The sequence below is a fragment of the Argopecten irradians genome, chromosome 3 (assembly GCF_041381155.1).
Source record: "Argopecten irradians isolate NY chromosome 3, Ai_NY, whole genome shotgun sequence".
Lineage (NCBI taxonomy): Eukaryota > Metazoa > Mollusca > Bivalvia > Pectinida > Pectinidae > Argopecten > Argopecten irradians.
Window position 1 is genome coordinate 68,066,760 of NC_091136.1, and position 18,074 is coordinate 68,084,833.

Here is an 18,074-nt window from a genome sequence, read left to right on the forward strand (position 1 = left end):
AAGTGTCACCCGACACTCATCTCTATTTTCATTATTTTGAAGAATACTCGTTCCAGATATTATAGAAAACAAATTAAATACAAAATGATAAAATAATATACATTCTGTAGATGGCTTCCCAAAAATATACAATTTTTTTCTTTACATTATGGTATACATTGCATTTTGTGCATTATAATACAATACACCGATTCCGGGATACAAGGAACCCTTCTGGGAAGGAGATAGAAAACATTGATTTGGTCATGTGACCACAAAAAAATTTAGGGCACAATTTTCCGTCATGGCGGTGACATTTATAGGCAGAAAATACTAATGTCCGAGTAAAGGTCATTGTCGGTAATGCTTACCAAGTAACGCAACTAAGATAAACTGTTAGGTTTTGGGTGTCTTATTTGTTATTGATTTTTGGAAAATATATGCAGGTAAGGTATACAATATTTGAACCTTGTGAACATGATAACTTGAGTAAATATGATCGGAGCTTAATGAAACTTTGCATATAGACTAACATTGGAATTATCTCGCACATGTTTGAAAACCAGCTTGATTCGACTCTTTAACTTATCTTCAGAGTTATGCTCTTTGCAATAATATTAAATGAACCTTGTGAACAAGGCAATGCGAGTAAATATGCACCAAGCTTAATGAAACTTTGTATGTAGACCTATTAGATGTATGTTCCTATTTCGTGAACAAAAGACATCAGTTTCCTTGTAAATTACATAACTAATTTGTATCAAATATCATGTGTCCATTAAAGCCCATGGGCCTCTTGTATTTAATACAATATGTTTTGATAATTAATGTTAAGTGTTCTGTCATAATATGTGATTTTCCACCAGTGTACAATTATTACATATGCTGCCATTTTGTTTCAAATATACCCTCAATAAAGTCACATGACTAAACTGCAAGTGCATGTTGTATTCTGAAAACCGTGTTTCAACAATTCCTTATCAGACAGAAAACTAAATTGGAAAGCTGATAGCAGACCAGTGTGATTCTGTTTGATAAATAATTATAACACAAACGGGATCCATTCAGCCCTTTTAAATGAATTACCAACCAAACCACAGATATAGAGAATACATGGTTAGTATTTTTCAATACAAGGTTTATTTTGGTGCGAGATTTAGGAAAAGCAGAGATGACGAGACTTGTATTGCAATCTTGTACTGTAAGATACTAACCGGGTATTCTGTTTATCATGCAACCATTAATATGACATTCAAAATGAAAGCAAATTGCCAGTTATTTACTTGAAGCGAGACCCATTTTTGATGCGGAGGAAATTATGTCATTCCAGTGAATGTGACATCACTTTTAGCAGGATTGAATGACATTTTATTCAGTAATTAGGTTAAAGTTCTGGGTCAAGTTAGAAAAAGTTCCATCAGATTTGGAACAAATTCACATGATCATATTGACGGATAAAGCATTAATTTGGTTGAAGGATAATTAAGGCACAAGTTTATCCAGCAGTAGTTATCCGTCAGTATGTGGGACAGTTGCAGGATAAAATAATTTTTAGATATTCATGATGTCATACAGCAATGTTTGGTAACAAGGTACATTGTATAATATAGGCGATTCAAATGAAGAAGTTTTCCACTCCAAATTCTCAACCCACATAAGTAATTACGATAATTTTATTGGAAATTATAAAACAACTGAAGATAATATCCATATATTAATATTTCTTTTTAATGCTATTTTGTACACATTAAATTGCCTTTTTTCCATTAAGTTACCAGTTGAGCACGTTCACATCTTTTATTCCTTTTGCCATATTGCAAATTCAGAATCCAACCTGGCAAGCCATAAAGGGCAACCATGTTTGTTCAATGGAATGGCCTTGGACTTGATTCAAGGTCACGGGTGATGATTAGCTGAATGTCATTGCATTATTTGTCAATGTCGCGCTATCGGCATCACGGTTCACCAACAAATACAATGGCATATAATGATATTACCATTTTCACCATAGAAGTGCAAGAGACTCAGAATTCATCATTGTAATACATATAATGTATCACCAATGTCCATTAGTCCACCCCATGAAATCGAAGCAATGGAGAGGTGACTCAGGTCACAGTTCGTCAACAATTACAATGTACGTCCAAAGGTGGACAGTACGGGAATCCGTCAAGGACCGTCCAACGTCCCTTCAAGGAACGAATAGGAATCCCTGGTGTCTACCACAGTATCCAAGTCTTTACGCTGCAGTGTTTTTCTTTTACTCTGCATGGTGCTGTTTATGGCATCTTTGGATAACATTTGTATAAACATTTCGGTTGCTTTGGCCAAAGCCACTACCGCCTCAGAGCTGGCTAAATTAACGTCTGGATCGCTCTTCATAATGGCCTTAACTCGAGACATCGGCAGTTTTATTGATCTCTCATGAGAGCTAGACTCTTGAACAGAAGAATCGCCGATATCAGTGTCTTGACTTGGCGTCTCATCCTCGTTTTCTTCAGTGTTTATCATGTCAATGTTTTCTCCTTCTCCCGCCATTTTCTCAGGTTGATATACTTCCGGTTTAGAGTTATCTCCCCATTAATATAAAAGGTAGCAGTGTACAGTAGATTTGAAAAGTTTAGCAAAATAATGTGCAGGCTTAATTACGTACACACAGCTTTTTAACCTTAAATAACACTTACATATAAGTATATTTATTTTTAATCTACACAACATTTGCAATTGTCATGCAGAGTTCATTTTTGGACAGGTCTGCTTTTTGTTGTATTGTGAGCCTGTAAAAACCATGGTAACCAAAGTTTTTTTTCTGAAAAATTGCAAAAAATTGGGATTTTCAACCCAAAATTACACCCCTCTACTAGATTTTTTTTCTCTTGAATACAGTTTAAAACCAAGCATCATTGTCGCGATAGCAGAACTGAGCCTATTTCGATATAGGTTTTAAATCAAACTTTTGAGCTATCTTACCCCGTACCGCGGCTATCAATTTCTACTGCTACAGAATTGAGATTTTCCGTCTTAGACAACAGTGTCAAACAGCTGAGCTGGCGCTCATCAGGACCGGAGCTGACTGGGTCCGGTGTTGGCTAGGACCATGGTGCTGTATTTCGCTTAAAACAATTTTCCTCAACATTATGTCTTAACCTTGTAGCAATATTTGCCTGAGATATAAATGCCATGCTAGATGATTTACCTAATTATAAACCAAAATAACTGAGAATTTTGATATATATTTTTATTACAATTTTTAATTTTTATTTATTCTTGATTTTTTGACAGCATTTGCCTCCCTTTAATCGTTCATATAATCTCTGACATACATGTTTGGCTCAGTTCTTGGTAGTAAACCATATGCATTATGTACACATTATTCCAAATGCTTAAATGCTTATATTTTTAAACTATATTTTAAATGTCGCAGTCATCATAATCACGGTGTCAGCCATCTACATTAATAATTGTGTATTTGTAGTTATATATATATATGCTGCGGTATATGATAAACGGAACATAATGGAGTTTAGACACTAGCTGTGGCTTCCAAGGGTGAAAAATACCCTGTATACCAACAGAAACGTAAATATATAATTAGATATATGTTTCTGATACCAAGACTATTCGCAATTATTCTTAAACGACCCGTGTACTGAGATTTTCCCAGTGAGGGACAATTTGAATCAGGGAATGTGAAAATATATAGTATTGATATTATTTGCATTAATTAATACTGACATTCTTATAAAAAAAACAAATGTATAAAAGACCCACTATCTTTTCCAAACAAAAAATGTGAATTAATTAAAAACAATAATAACACAATAACACAAGAAAATGTATCTTGATATGCCTAAAATAAGACTATAACACATAACAAATGCAAGATTCCCGCAGAAACATATATACATAGAGATTGGAAACTCCTTCTTTGTCTATATTGACAGGCAGAGGGACCTCCAGTTTATAGGTATTTTCCCTTGGCTAACTTCTTTTTAGTGTATTCCTTTAAACATGATATTTTTGCATCAACACAAAGTTTAAATATTATATCATGGTTTGATGTGATCAGTTTTCCCAATTGATGTTATTTAATATGATTTTTGAAAGTATTAAAATGAGCAATTTTACCTGATTTTTCAAAAATCAGGCATTCAAAACCGGAAGTGCAATTTGTTTTATTAATATATAAGTAAAATATTATTTTTTCTTTCCAAAATCTTACTCAAACCATCTGAAAATTACTGAACTTTTATAACATATCAAAGTTATTCTGCTGTATTTAACTATTTAAGAGTTTATCTAAAAGCCCATAGGGACATACAGAGGTACATCTGCCTATCGTAAAAATGGCGAAGTTGCCAATCTCTATGTATATATGTTTCTGATTCCCGTCATAATCCATACTGTCTTTATTTTTACAAATGAATTAGCTAATGAACTTGAATCAACAACACGTTTATTTGCTGATGACACTTCTCTTCAGAAGTAACCATCCTCATGTCATGAAATAGAAGTAGTTTAAACAGAGATTTAGAAATATTACTGGTAAATCGATTGGCAAACACTTAATTGGCTTCAGATTATTTTTAATACTAATAAAACTGAGGTAGTTTTATATCATTCTGATTTAGAGATTGTGACTGCGGGTGCCGCAGTCACAGTAAATAATTCATGGGCCGAGCAGGCTTGCAGTTCTGAGTTAATAAAGTTTGCGCGCCATGTGCTTCTAACATGTGTTTCTGCACCGGAAATGTTAAAAATACACTAACAAACAGATTCGTATAACTGACCAAAATGTCCGGAACGTACAAACTAAAATACAATAGGTAAAGGGAGATAACTCTGGCGAAGACAGCACACTCCCCGCCATGATGCCCACAGCATCATTAATAACAAAGAAAAGAAATGAAAAAAAAAACTGCACAGTTTTCAATAAGTAATACAAGTTCGGTGATAGGTCGAACGAAACATGTGGTTTGTTTTCCTTGGTCCGTGACACACTTTCCGTCAGTTTTTCGCGCCACGCGGATCTCTGCTTTGCGGACTCGACCATCATTTCCAGGGAATACCCTTGTCACTACACCCAAAGGCCAATGAATTCTAGGGGTCTGACTGTCCCGCATTAAAACCACATCACCTGGTGAGAGATTTCTTTGAACATTTTGCCACTTTCTCCTTTCTTGCAGGTTCTGCAAGTATTCAGAACACCAGCGACGCCAGAACATATCCGCAAGAATCTGTACGCGTTTCCACTGAGCTCTGTACAGATCTTTCCCGTTCAGCGGCAAATTGATATTTTCTATGCGGTTAGGTTTCTGTGTGAGTAACAATGACGGACTCAGTGGGTAAGGTTCTTCAGGGTCGGAAGAAATTGTAGTGATGGGTCTAGAGTTTATGATCGCGCTGAAGTATTCTTTTCTTTGTGTCTGTTTATGTCGATGATGTATATGGTGTAGGGTAAAGTTGAGTATAAGTCAAATGCTGAGTTGTGGTTTCAGTACTTTATTCCGCATGGCAAAGTATGGCCCAGCACCCATGGTCGAATGCTGGGGAAAGTTGACACTGTTAACTTGTGAAATCTTGGTTTATATAGAGGTACATGGACATTCAACATCAATCAGTTTTATAATAAATGTCAGAGTACATATCCTTCTTAAGTAATCTGACCACTTCTTGTCACGAATACGCACTTAAGTAATAGTGTATCGAAATCTGTTGACTTGGTCATGATAGCTACAAGGCATATACATATAACCGTCTATAACCGTCTGGTTACTGCGACCTGATGCCTAAGGCTATATGTGTACCTATAGTAGACTAAGTGTATTCATTGAATTATACATAAAGTTAATTTTCTAAATATTTAACATTTCCATATAATGGCACATTCGTCTCTATGTTATAAATTATAACAATTTAGCTATAAATTGGTATAATATATTATGAAATTTTCTAAATATTTAACATTTCCATACTCTATATTATTGTCATTATAAATTATGACAATTATTAAAGAATTTCAAAACTTTTGTACAAACAACATATGTGTGTAAATAGCATACCATGATATTAAGATTTTAAAATGAGAATAAGAATAATATACTCTTCCAAATCATTTCCAATATTTTGAAAATGAAATATATACATCATAAAACATAATTGATTATGATAACATAGTGAAAGGAAAACTTCATTTGAACAACATACATTATAGTATGTAAAACGCAGTAAACATATGAAATGTGAAAACACAGTATTCAAATATAAAAACAACTTTAAAATGTCAAACGTAGATATATAAATGTTTATCATATGCCGTCACGTGATGAAATTTAATGGGTGTTGACAACGATGTACAACCATCTTGAAATCAACGATGAAATCTCCCACAACAAGGCTGAGAAAAATAAAATGAATGAGTTCCATTTAAAATGTTAGATATAAATTGAGTGTAGTAGTGGATCCTCTTCGGAGATGAAAATATAATACATGTTTCCCCTGGCATTAGACTGCATCAGGTATTTCCAAATCCGTTGAGTCTGTAAGTGATGAATGTTGATGTGTTGATGTTCATGTCTTCGAGTACAGAGATATATAATATAAAATGTGCGTGAAATAACACGTCACAGTCTCTGTACTCTGACATAGCCTGGCATAGTCCTAATTTACGATAACAACCTGGTGAGGAATCACATCAGGGGGACTATCCAGAAGATGTAAAATATGTTTGATGTGTTGGTATTGATGTAGAAGTTTCTTCCATGAATGTTGAAAATGTAGTAAAATGTTGTAAAAGTTTCTTCGTGAAGATGTGTAGAAATGGAACTCTGATGACTAAATGATACGGCATACACAAACAAGTCAATACACAACGAAGACAATTTAAAGTCAAAGTATACTGGATTACTGCATATCCTCTTCTATCACTGGAGGCTGTACTAAAGATGATTTTTCTGTGGCTTGGATGAAGATTTTTCACTTTTGAATCAAGAGCGACAAGTTTTGATAGATTTGCCTTTTCACTCTTTTCTTTGCAAATAATTGTACCAATCACAAATATATTACTAATAATACCATGACATCACCAGAAATATAGAAAAACTATTTTGAAGAATAAAAGATAATAAATTAATCACTCAATAACTTTATACGTATCAATAAATAGTTGTATTATGATTGTTTATTTGTCATAGAGACAATGGGACCTGTCATCTAACATTTTAACTAATAATTAGTTTGTATTTCAACTGGTAGAAAACAAAATATCCAAAGGAATATATATTATAATGTGTTAAGAAGCCAATTAATTCAAAACAAACTATCATGAACTTGTAGTGTTCTATTGGCCTATATAAACTGCTGTTGTGAATAGTATAAAAATAAACATGTAAACTGCGCTTTCAAGCGTTAAAATTAATATAACCGTATGTAAAATGTAACAATATAGTTGTCTCTTTATCTACGGGAATTACCTACGGGTAAAACATTTGATACTTATAACAATTTCATATATGCAACACTTATTGGATAATTATTACTTATTAATCAATATTTATTTCTTTATGTTGCAAAAGCACAGATATTGAATATGTGCAAACTATATGAAAACATATAACAAAAGTATAGCATACATGTATAGTTTATGAGTTACTTTCCTTACATTTCTTTTTTTTTAACACTGTGGCTTTTTTTTTCTTTAAGTAAGTAACTTTGTGAATTGTGTTAGATAAAATGTATATGTTTTGTTGTGTATGAGAAAAAATATGCCTATACCTGCAAAATTTCATAAAAATGTGTAAGTAAATATATATAATCAATGTTACTTTATTGATTCGACTAGCTTAACCTTGCATATGATTGGATTGGAATGCTTTAGGCAAAAAAAACCTATAAAACTTATGTATAAGCTAATAAGTACTAATTCCGACCTCGAGGACATGTTCACGATATGTTATTGCCAAAGGGTAAATGACAAGTAATTAGTAAAGCGTCTGGCCGACGTACGTATTTGCGGCTTAACTCAGACATAATGTAATCTAGATGACCACTCATCAAAGAAAGTTCCATAAGTTTAAATATTGTATATGTGTAAAATGAATAATGCAGGAGAAAACTATTAAAAATAAAACCTTGCATTCAATTGCATCAGGTAATACTTTCCTCCAATAATGAAATAAATAATATAATCATCACGTGTATTATGTGGTATGAAAAATTGTTATGTATATAAAAAGTATAATGTACGTATTACGTTATATGAGGATATTCAGAGCAACTACAAATTAACGTGTGTGTTTAATTACATCACTACTCTGCCCCTAACATAATAAATGGAAAGTTACTAATTCATGTATTTCTCCGTGAGTAATCACGTGAGATAAAACTTCCCATTAGGTAAAAATATGTAAAATGTGTATTTGTGTAATAGAAAAATAGTATATGTATATAAACATATAGGAACCTCTTAAATTTATGATGAAAACAATTAACATAATTCATGAACATGTCACTGGAGAGAAATAGTAGAATCAATGATAAAAATGATAAAAGAGTGAATATGTTAAATGTGGCAACTTATCATAGTAAAAAAAAACTAGCAAGGTTATTAATAAATGTATAGTATCAAACGTTTCCATAACACTATGATGAGTTGTTTATTTTGATGTATATGTGTGCGTTAGATGTATTTATGTGGTCAACTCCCTGTGGTGCATGTCTGTGTTTTTGTGTACGTTTTATGTGTGTACTTCAAAGTAAAACTACATACTGGTTTTAGTTAGCAAAATTTACTTTATATATAAAGTTAACAATAATTCTCACTAAGAATAAGTATGGTTCTCAGTGGTGAAATAGCCATGGTAAAACGGTAATATGATTTTGTGCAAGGAAAAATTTGTGGTACAAATAATTGCTTTTAAAAGAGTTTAGACAAATCCACGTACCTGTGAACCAATGATCGTTAGTGGCAGTAGTTTCGCGAAGTGTCCAAACCCAGGTTGTTTTTCTCTGCACAGCGCCAGTGAAGTATTCTTTTCTTTGTGTCTTTTTATGTCGATGAGGTGTAGATGTTGTAGGAGTAAAGTTGAGTATAAGTCAAATGCTGAGTTGTGGTTTCAGTACTTTATTCCGCATGGCAAAGTATGGCCCAGCACCCATGGTCGAATAACTGGGGAAAGTTGACACTGTTAACTTGTGAAATCTTGGTTTATATAGAGGTACATGGACATTCAACATCAATCAGTTTTATAATAAATGTCAGAGTACATATCCTTCTTAAGTAATCTGACCACTTCTTGTCACGAATACGCACTTAAGTAATAGTGTATCGAAATCTGTTGACTTGGTCATGATAGCTACAAGGCATATACATATAACCGTCTATAACCGTCTGGTTACTGCGACCTGATGCCTAAGGCTATATGTGTACCTATAGTAGACTAAGTGTATTCATTGAATTATATTCATAAAGTTAATTTTCTAAATATTTAACATTTCCATATAATGGCACATAGTATGTACTAAACGGTAAGTATCATTATGAAATGTGAAAACACAGTATTCAAAATAATCTGAAACAACTTTAAAATATGTTTCAAACGTAGATATATAAATTTTATCATATCAAAATCACAAACTTAGATGAAACAGAATAGAGTGTTTTTACAAACGATGTACAACCATCTTGAAATCAATCGATGAAATCTCCCACAACTTGATCTGAGAAAAATATTTAATTGAATGAGGTATTCCATTTAAAATGTTTTTGAGATATAAATTGAGTGTAGTAGTTATCCCTCTTCGGAGATGTGGAAAATATATAAAACATGTTTTTGCGCCCTGGCATTAGACTGCATCAGGTATTTCCAAATCCGTTGAGTCTGTAACAGTGTGAATGTTGATATGTTCATGTCTTCGAGTTACAGAACAGAGATATATAATATAAATTGTGCGTGAAATAACACGTCACAATCTCTTTGTACTCTGACATAGCCTGGCATAGTCCTAATTTACGATAAAACCTGGTGAGGTGAATCACATCAGGGGGACTATCCAGAAGATGTAAAATATGTTTGATGTGTTGGTATTGATGTAGAAGTTTCTTCCATGAATGTTGAAAATGTAGTAAAATGTTGTAAAAGTTTCTTCGATGAAGATGTGTAGAAATGGAACTCTGATGACTAAATGATACGGCATACTCAACAAACAAGTCAATACACAACGAAGACAATTTAAAGTCAAAGTATACTGGATTACTGCATATCCTCTTCTATCACTGGAGGCTGTACTAAAGATGATTTTTCTGTGGCTTGGATGAAGATTTTTCACTTTTTGAATCAAGAGCGACAAGTTTTGATAGATTGCCTTTTCACTCTTTTCTTTGCAAATATTTGTCCAATCACAAATATATTAACTAATAATACCATGACATCACCAGAAATATAGAAAAAAAACTATTTTGAAGAATAAAAGATAATAAATTAATCACTTCAATAACTTTATACGTATCAAATAAAGAGTTGTATTATGATTGTTTATTTGTCATAGAGACAATGGGACCTGTCATGTAACATTTTAACTAATAATTAGTTTGTATTTTTAACTGGTAGAAAAAAAATATCCAAAGGAATATATATTATAATGTGTTAAGAAGCCAATTAATTCAAAACAAACTATCATGAACTTGTAGTGTTCTATTGGCCTATATGAAACTGCTGTTGTGAATAGTATAAAAATAAACATGAAAACTGCGCTTTCAAGCGTTAAAAATTAATATAACCGTATGTAAAATGTAACAATATAGTTGTCTCTTTATCTACGGGTATTATCTACGGTAAAACATTTTGATACTTAAAACAATTTCATATATGCAACACTTTATTGGATAATTATTACTTATTAATCAATATTTATTTCTTTATGTTGCAAAAAACACAGATATTGAATATGTGCAAACTATATGAAAACATAAACAAAAGTATAGCATCATGCATACATGTATAGTTTATGAGTTACTTTCCTTACATTTCTTTTTTTTAACACTGTGGTTTTTTTTTTTTTTTTTTTTTTAAGTAAGTAACTATGTGAATTGTGTTAGATAAAATGTATAATGTTTTGTTGTGTATGAGAAAAAATATGAACCTATACCTGCAAAATTTCATAAAATGTGTAAGTAAATATATATAATCAATGTTACTTTATTGATTCGATTAGCTTAACCTTGCATATGATTGGATTGGAATGCTTTAGGCAAAAAAACCTATAAACTTATGTATACAGCTAATAAGTACTAATTCCGACCTCGAGGACATGTTCACGATATGTTATTGCCAAAGGGTAAATGACAAGTAATTAGTAAAGCGTCTGGCCGACGTACGTATTTGCGGCTTAACTCAGACATAATGTAATCTAGATGACCACTCATCAAAGAAAGTTCCATAAGTTTAAATATTGTATATGTGTAAAATGAATAATGCAGGAGAAAACTATTAAAAAAAATAAAACCTTGCATTCAATTGCATCAGGTAATACTTTCCTCCAATAATGAAATAATAATATAATCATCATGTGTATTATGTGTATGAAAAATTGTTATGTATATAAAAAGTATAATGTACGTATTACGTTATATGAGGTTATCAGAGCAACTACAAATTAACGTGTGTGTTTAAATTACATCACTACTCTGCCCCTAACATAATAAATGGAAAGTTACTGATTTCATGTATTTCTCCGTGAGTAATCACGTGAGATAAAACTTCCCATTAGGTAAAAATATGTAAAAAATGTGTATTTGTGAAATAGAAAAATAGTATTTATGTATAAAACATGTAAGGAACCTATCTAAATAAATTTCAGTGATGAAAACAATTAACATAATACATGAACATGTCACAGTAAGAGAAATAGAGAATCAATGATAAAAATGATTAATTTTGAATATCCGAAATGTTGCAACTTATCATAGTAAAAAAAAATTACTGAGGTTATTAATTTGTACTATTAGTATCAAACAGAGAGATCCATAACACTATGATGAGTAATGTTTATTACAGATGTAAGTATGTGTGCACAGATGAAATATTGGTCACTTACATGACTCCCTAGATGGTGCATGTTGTGTTTATGTTACAGTTTTATGTGTTACTTTATAAGTAAAACAGAATACTGGTTTTAGTTATCTGTAAATTTAACTAATTGGATATTATGTTAACATAATTGCATCACTAAAATAAGTATGGTTCTCAGTGTGAAATAGCCATGGTAAAACGGTAATATGATTATTGTGCAAGGAAAAAAATTTGTGGTACAAATAATTGCTTTTACAAAGATTGTGTAAAGTTGTGTAGATGTGTCTGTGTGTCATCTTTAAGTATTGTAAAGTTGAGTATAAGTCAAATGCTGAGTTGTGGTTTCAGTACTTTATTCCGCATGGCAAAGTATGGCCCAGTACTCATGGTCGAGTACTGGGGGAAAGTTGACAATCTATGCATGGGTTGGTGGCCTTAAATAGCCCTACATGTTTGTGTTGAGTAATATCTATAAATCAATGTTAAGCACAGTAGTCATTCTGAGTTACATCGAAATGCTGACCATTAGCAGACATGATAAATCATAGTCATGTATAACTGTTTGGTTAAATAGCTTTCATCAATGTCTCGACAAACATGTTACGCTACACGACGACAGGTCCCTAAGGCTAGACCACATTTACAGACATGGACTGTGACTACATATATGTACTGTTAAAACATATATGTATTTCAATGGTACAAACTAATATAATTTAAATTTAACTTTTCCATTATTATATTACATTCGTCATATTGTTATAAATTAGATCAAATCAGCAATGATTTGATATAATAGATCATTACATTTCTAAAAAATTAACTTTTACATATTTTATCCATAATGGAAATAATTGATACTGATAAAAATGTTGAAGGGAAATTCATATGAGCAACAAAAAAATTGTAGTATGTAAAAACGTAGACTTCCACATAGAATATGAAAACACAGTACTCAACATATAAAAACAACTTTAAAAATGTCCAACGCAGATATATCAATGTTTATCATATGCCGTCACGTTATGAAAGTTAATGAGTGTTGAAAACGATGTACAACCATCTTGAAATCAACGATGAAATCTCGCACAACAAGGCTGAGAAAATATATATATAATGAATGTCAGAGTTCCATTTAAAAATGTTAGATATAAGTTGAGTGTTGATCGTGGATCCTCTTCGGAGATGAAAATATAACACGTTTCTCCTGGCATTAGACTGCATCAGGTATTTCCAAATCCGTTGAGTCTGTAGGTGATGAATGTTGATGTGTTGATGTGGTATGTTGATGCTCATGTCTTCGAGTACAGAGATATATATAAAAATGTGCGTGAAATAACACGTCACAATCTCTGTACTCTGACATAGCCTGGCATAGTCCTAATTTACGATAACAACCTGGTGAGGAATCACATCAGGGGGACTATCCAGAAGATGTAAAATATGTTTGATGTGTTGGTATTGATGTAGAAGTTTCTTCCATGAATGTTGAAAATGTAGTAAAATGTTGTAAAAGTTTCTTCGATGAAGATGTGTAGAAATGGAACTCTGATGACTAAATGATACGGCATACACAAACAAGTCAATACACAACGAAGACAATTTAAAGTCAAAGTATACTGGATTACTGCATATCCTCTTCTATCACTGGAGGCTGTACTAAAGATGATTTTTCTGTGGCTTGGATGAAGATTTTTCACTTTTGAATCAAGAGCGACAAGTTTTGATAGATTTGCCTTTTCACTCTTTTCTTTGCAAATAATTGTACCAATCACAAATATATTACTAATAATACCATGACATCACCAGAAATATAGAAAAACTATTTTGAAGAATAAAAGATAATAAATTAATCACTCAATAACTTTATACGTATCAATAAAGAGTTGTATTATGATTGTTTATTTGTCATAGAGACAATGGGACCTGTCATGTAACATTTTAACTAATAATTAGTTTGTATTTCAACTGGTAGAAAAAAAATATCCAAAGGAATATATATTATAATGTGTTAAAAAGCCAATTAATTCAAAACAAACTATCATGAACTTGTAGTGTTCTATTGGCCTATATTAACTGCTGTTGTGAATAGTATAAAAATAAACATGTAAACTGCGCTTTCAAGCGTTAAAATTAATATAACCGTATGTAAAATGTAACAATATAGTTGTCTCTTTATCTACGGGTAAAACATTTGATACTTATAACAATTTCATATATGCAACACTTATTGGATAATCATTACTTATTAATCAATAATTATTTCTTTATGTTGCAAAAACACAGATATTGAATATGTGCAAACTATATGAAAACATAATAAAAGTATAGCATACATGGCATACATGTATAGTTTATGAGTTACTTTCCTTACATTTTTTTTTTTTACACTGTTTTTTTTTTTTTTTTTTTTTTTTTTAAGTAAGTAACTTTGTGAATTGTGTTAGATAAAATGTATATGTTTTGTTGTGTATGAGAAAAAATATACCTATACCTGCAAAATTTCATAAAAATGTGTAAGTAAAATATATATAATCAATGTTACTTTATTGATTCGATTAGCTTAACCTTGCATATGATTGGATTGGAATGCTTTAGGGAAAAAAACCTATAAAACTTATGTATCAGCTAATATGTACTAATTCCGACCTCGAGGACATGTTCACGATATGTTATTGCCATAGGGTAAATGACAAGTAATTAGTAAAGCGTCTGGCCGACGTACGTACTTGCGGCTTAACTCAGACATGATGCAATCTAGATGACCACTCATCAAAGAAAGTTCCATAAGTTTAATATATTGTATATGTAAAATGAATAATGTAGGAGAAAAACTATTAAAAATAAAACCTTGCATTCAATTGCATCAGGTAATACTTTCCTCCAATAATGCAATAAATAATATAATCATCATGTATATTATGTTGTATGAAAAATTGTTATGTATATAAAAAGTATAATGTACGTATTACGTTATATGAGGATATCAGAGCAACTACAAATTAACGTGTGTGTTTAATCATATCACTACTCTGCCTCTAACATAATAAATGGAAAGTTTCGAAGGATATATATTTCTCCGTGAGTAATCACGTGAGATAAAACTTCCCATTAGGTAAAAATATGTAAAATGTGTATTTGTGTAATAGAAAAATAGTATAGTATATTAAACATATAGGAACCTCTTAAATTCGTGATAAAAAACAATCGACCTAATTCATGAACATGTCACTGGAGAGAAATAGTAGAATCAGTGAAAAAAATGATAAAACAGTGAATATGTTAAATGTGGCAACTTATCATAGTAAAACAAAATATCTAGCAAGGTTATTAATAAATTTATAGAATCAAACATTTTCATAACAAAATGATGAGTTGTTTATTTTGGTGTATATGTGTGCGATAGATGTATTTATGTGGTCAACTCCCTGTGGTGCATGTCTGTGTTTTTGTGTACGTTTTATGTGTGTACTTCAAAGTAAATTTACATACTGTTTTAGTTCATAAAATTTACTTTATATATAAAGTTAACAATAATTCTCACTAAGAATAAGTATGGTTCTCAGTGGTGAAATAGCCATGGTAAAACAGTAATATGATTTTGTGCAAGGAAAAATATGTGGTACAAATGTTTGCTTTTAAAAGAGTTTAGACAAATCCACGTACCTGTGAACCAATGATCGTTAGTGGCAGTAGTTTCGCGAAGTGTCCAAACCCAGGTTGTTTTTCTCTGCACAGCGCCAGTGAAGTATTCTTTTTCTTTGTGTCTTTTTATGTTTTGGTGTGTTGTTGTTGTAAAGTTGAGTATAAGTCAAATGCTGAGTTGTGGTTTCAGTACTTTATTCCGCATGGCAAAGTATGGCCCAGCACTCATGGTCGAATACTGGGGGAAAGTTGACAATCTATGCATGGGTTGGTGGCCTTAAATAGCCCTACATGTTTGTGTTGAGTAATATCTATAAATCAATGTTAAGCACAGAGTCATTCTGAGTTACATCGAAATGCTGACCATTAGCAGACATGATAAATCATAGTCATGTATAACTGTTTGGTTAAATAGCTTTCATCAATGTCTCGACAACATGTTACGCTACACGACGACAGGTCCCTAAGGCTAGACCACATTTACAGACATGGACTGTGACTACATATATGTACTGTTAAAACATATATGTATTTCAATGGTACAACTAATATAATTTAAATTTAACTTTTCCATTATTATATTACACATGATAACATCGAATCAGAATGGATTTAACATACAGTTTATAGTATAATTAATACACACAACGATCCAAAAACGTTTCTGTGAATTTTATTCTTGTGGATATCAAATGAAGATTTAAACAATTTTCAGTAATATTTATGATGAGGAAGATAAAAATTCCAAAGGAGCAAAAGTGTCTTGGAATCGAAATCATGATTGGAACGAAACACCTTTAAAGATGAGTTGCAGATGATAACTCTAAAATTGGATATTGGATCTTATTCGACCCATTTACAGCTTCACTTACAGACACATGAGGTGTCATGCAGACACAAACGAAATAGAGTAACGATTCTAATACCTGGAATATGTTAAGTTCTAACGTGACATCATATTGAAATCCTTGATACTCCAAACAAAAAAACATTTTGGATTTGTACCAAGTGTTCATTGTGCTTGAAGAGTCAAATAGAACACATCTACGGGAGTAAGGAATGATTTATTAACAGTTGATTAATTGATTTTTTTTGCATACGTTATTTTTGGGTATTTTTTTTTCAAACACAATATCTATACGTACATGTATAAGTATGTTATATTTACCACAGTTAAATGAACTTTCGTTTCATAGTCTTATTGTTCTCAATGATTAAAAAGCATGCAGATTTATCACTAGATTTGAACTGTCGGATATTTGACTATACAACGGTAATACTGTTGGGTAGTAAACTATCCAACTGGCCATCATTGAATAGTAAAACTATACATCTGTTGTACACCATGGATGATGTCACCGGCTTAGAATCAACTGCTGGGGACGATTTGAAAATGTTAGATGGGGACGAATCGAGCTATTGCAACAACTATGAATTATGAATTATCTACCAAATCCACTTATTCTAGGTTTACACTATGTTCTCGGCGACCACAGCCCCGTTTGCCCGAAACGTAGTGCGCCGTGGAATTTGGGCTATTTTTGTATTTATGTTTTAGGTCTTGCAAAGTTCTGCCACGGTCTTTAACGGATTACGTGACGAGCCGTAGGTATATAGGGAAAAAGCGTCCGGTCTACCAAGGATGCCACAGGTAAACGGACTAAAAAACAGATGAAATAAAGTAAATAGTAAAAAATGATATACACATTAAATACCCAAGGACTAGGGATAAAGGAAAGATACATCTGACTATACCAATGGATGAAATATTAGATATATGTTCACTACAAGAAGCACATTTGACGCCTAATCTAAGTTAATTTGATAGAATTAAAAACAAGTCTTTTGCTTTCTGTTATCATAGCTTTGAAGAACAAAACAAAAAAGTGTTAGCAATTTTTTTATATGAAAACAGCTAAACCCAAATGTGATAAGTGAATATAACTACGAAAGTGGGATATCCATTTTACTAAATGTTGAAATTGCAGATAAAGTGCAAACTATTGTATATGTTATACGCCCCAAACATGAAATGAATGTTTTTTTTAAAATCCACTATAAATGATAAAAAATCAAGAGGTTCCGACAATTATGGGCGGGGCTTTTAACAAAGTCCTTCAAAATTGCGACAGAAAAAGTACAACGAAAAGAAATTAAAGATAACATTTGGTTTAAAACATCTAAAAGAATCATTGAAACTGACAGATATTTGGGATAAAACAATAAGAACAAAACACAATTTATACTTGGAGACGAGATAGAAATTCTTGGAAAATTAATAATAGCATACTGGTTGATATAGAATTTCAGAATATCATATAAAGTGCATAAATGATGCAAAAGCAATATAAGCAAACGACAGACATGGGATTATTAAAAAAT

At 31.8% G+C, this 18,074-nt stretch overlaps 1 protein-coding gene across 1 annotated transcript; it reads right to left on the reverse strand.

Moving 5' to 3' along the window:
• Nucleotides 1–2,148: 2,148 nt before the first annotated feature.
• LOC138319828 (DNA polymerase epsilon subunit 4-like) lies at nt 2,149–2,517 on the reverse strand. The gene has a single exon (XM_069262958.1). It carries the CDS (start codon nt 2,515–2,517, stop codon nt 2,149–2,151), a length of 369 nt encoding a protein of 122 aa, XP_069119059.1.
• Nucleotides 2,518–18,074: the final 15,557 nt, after the last annotated feature.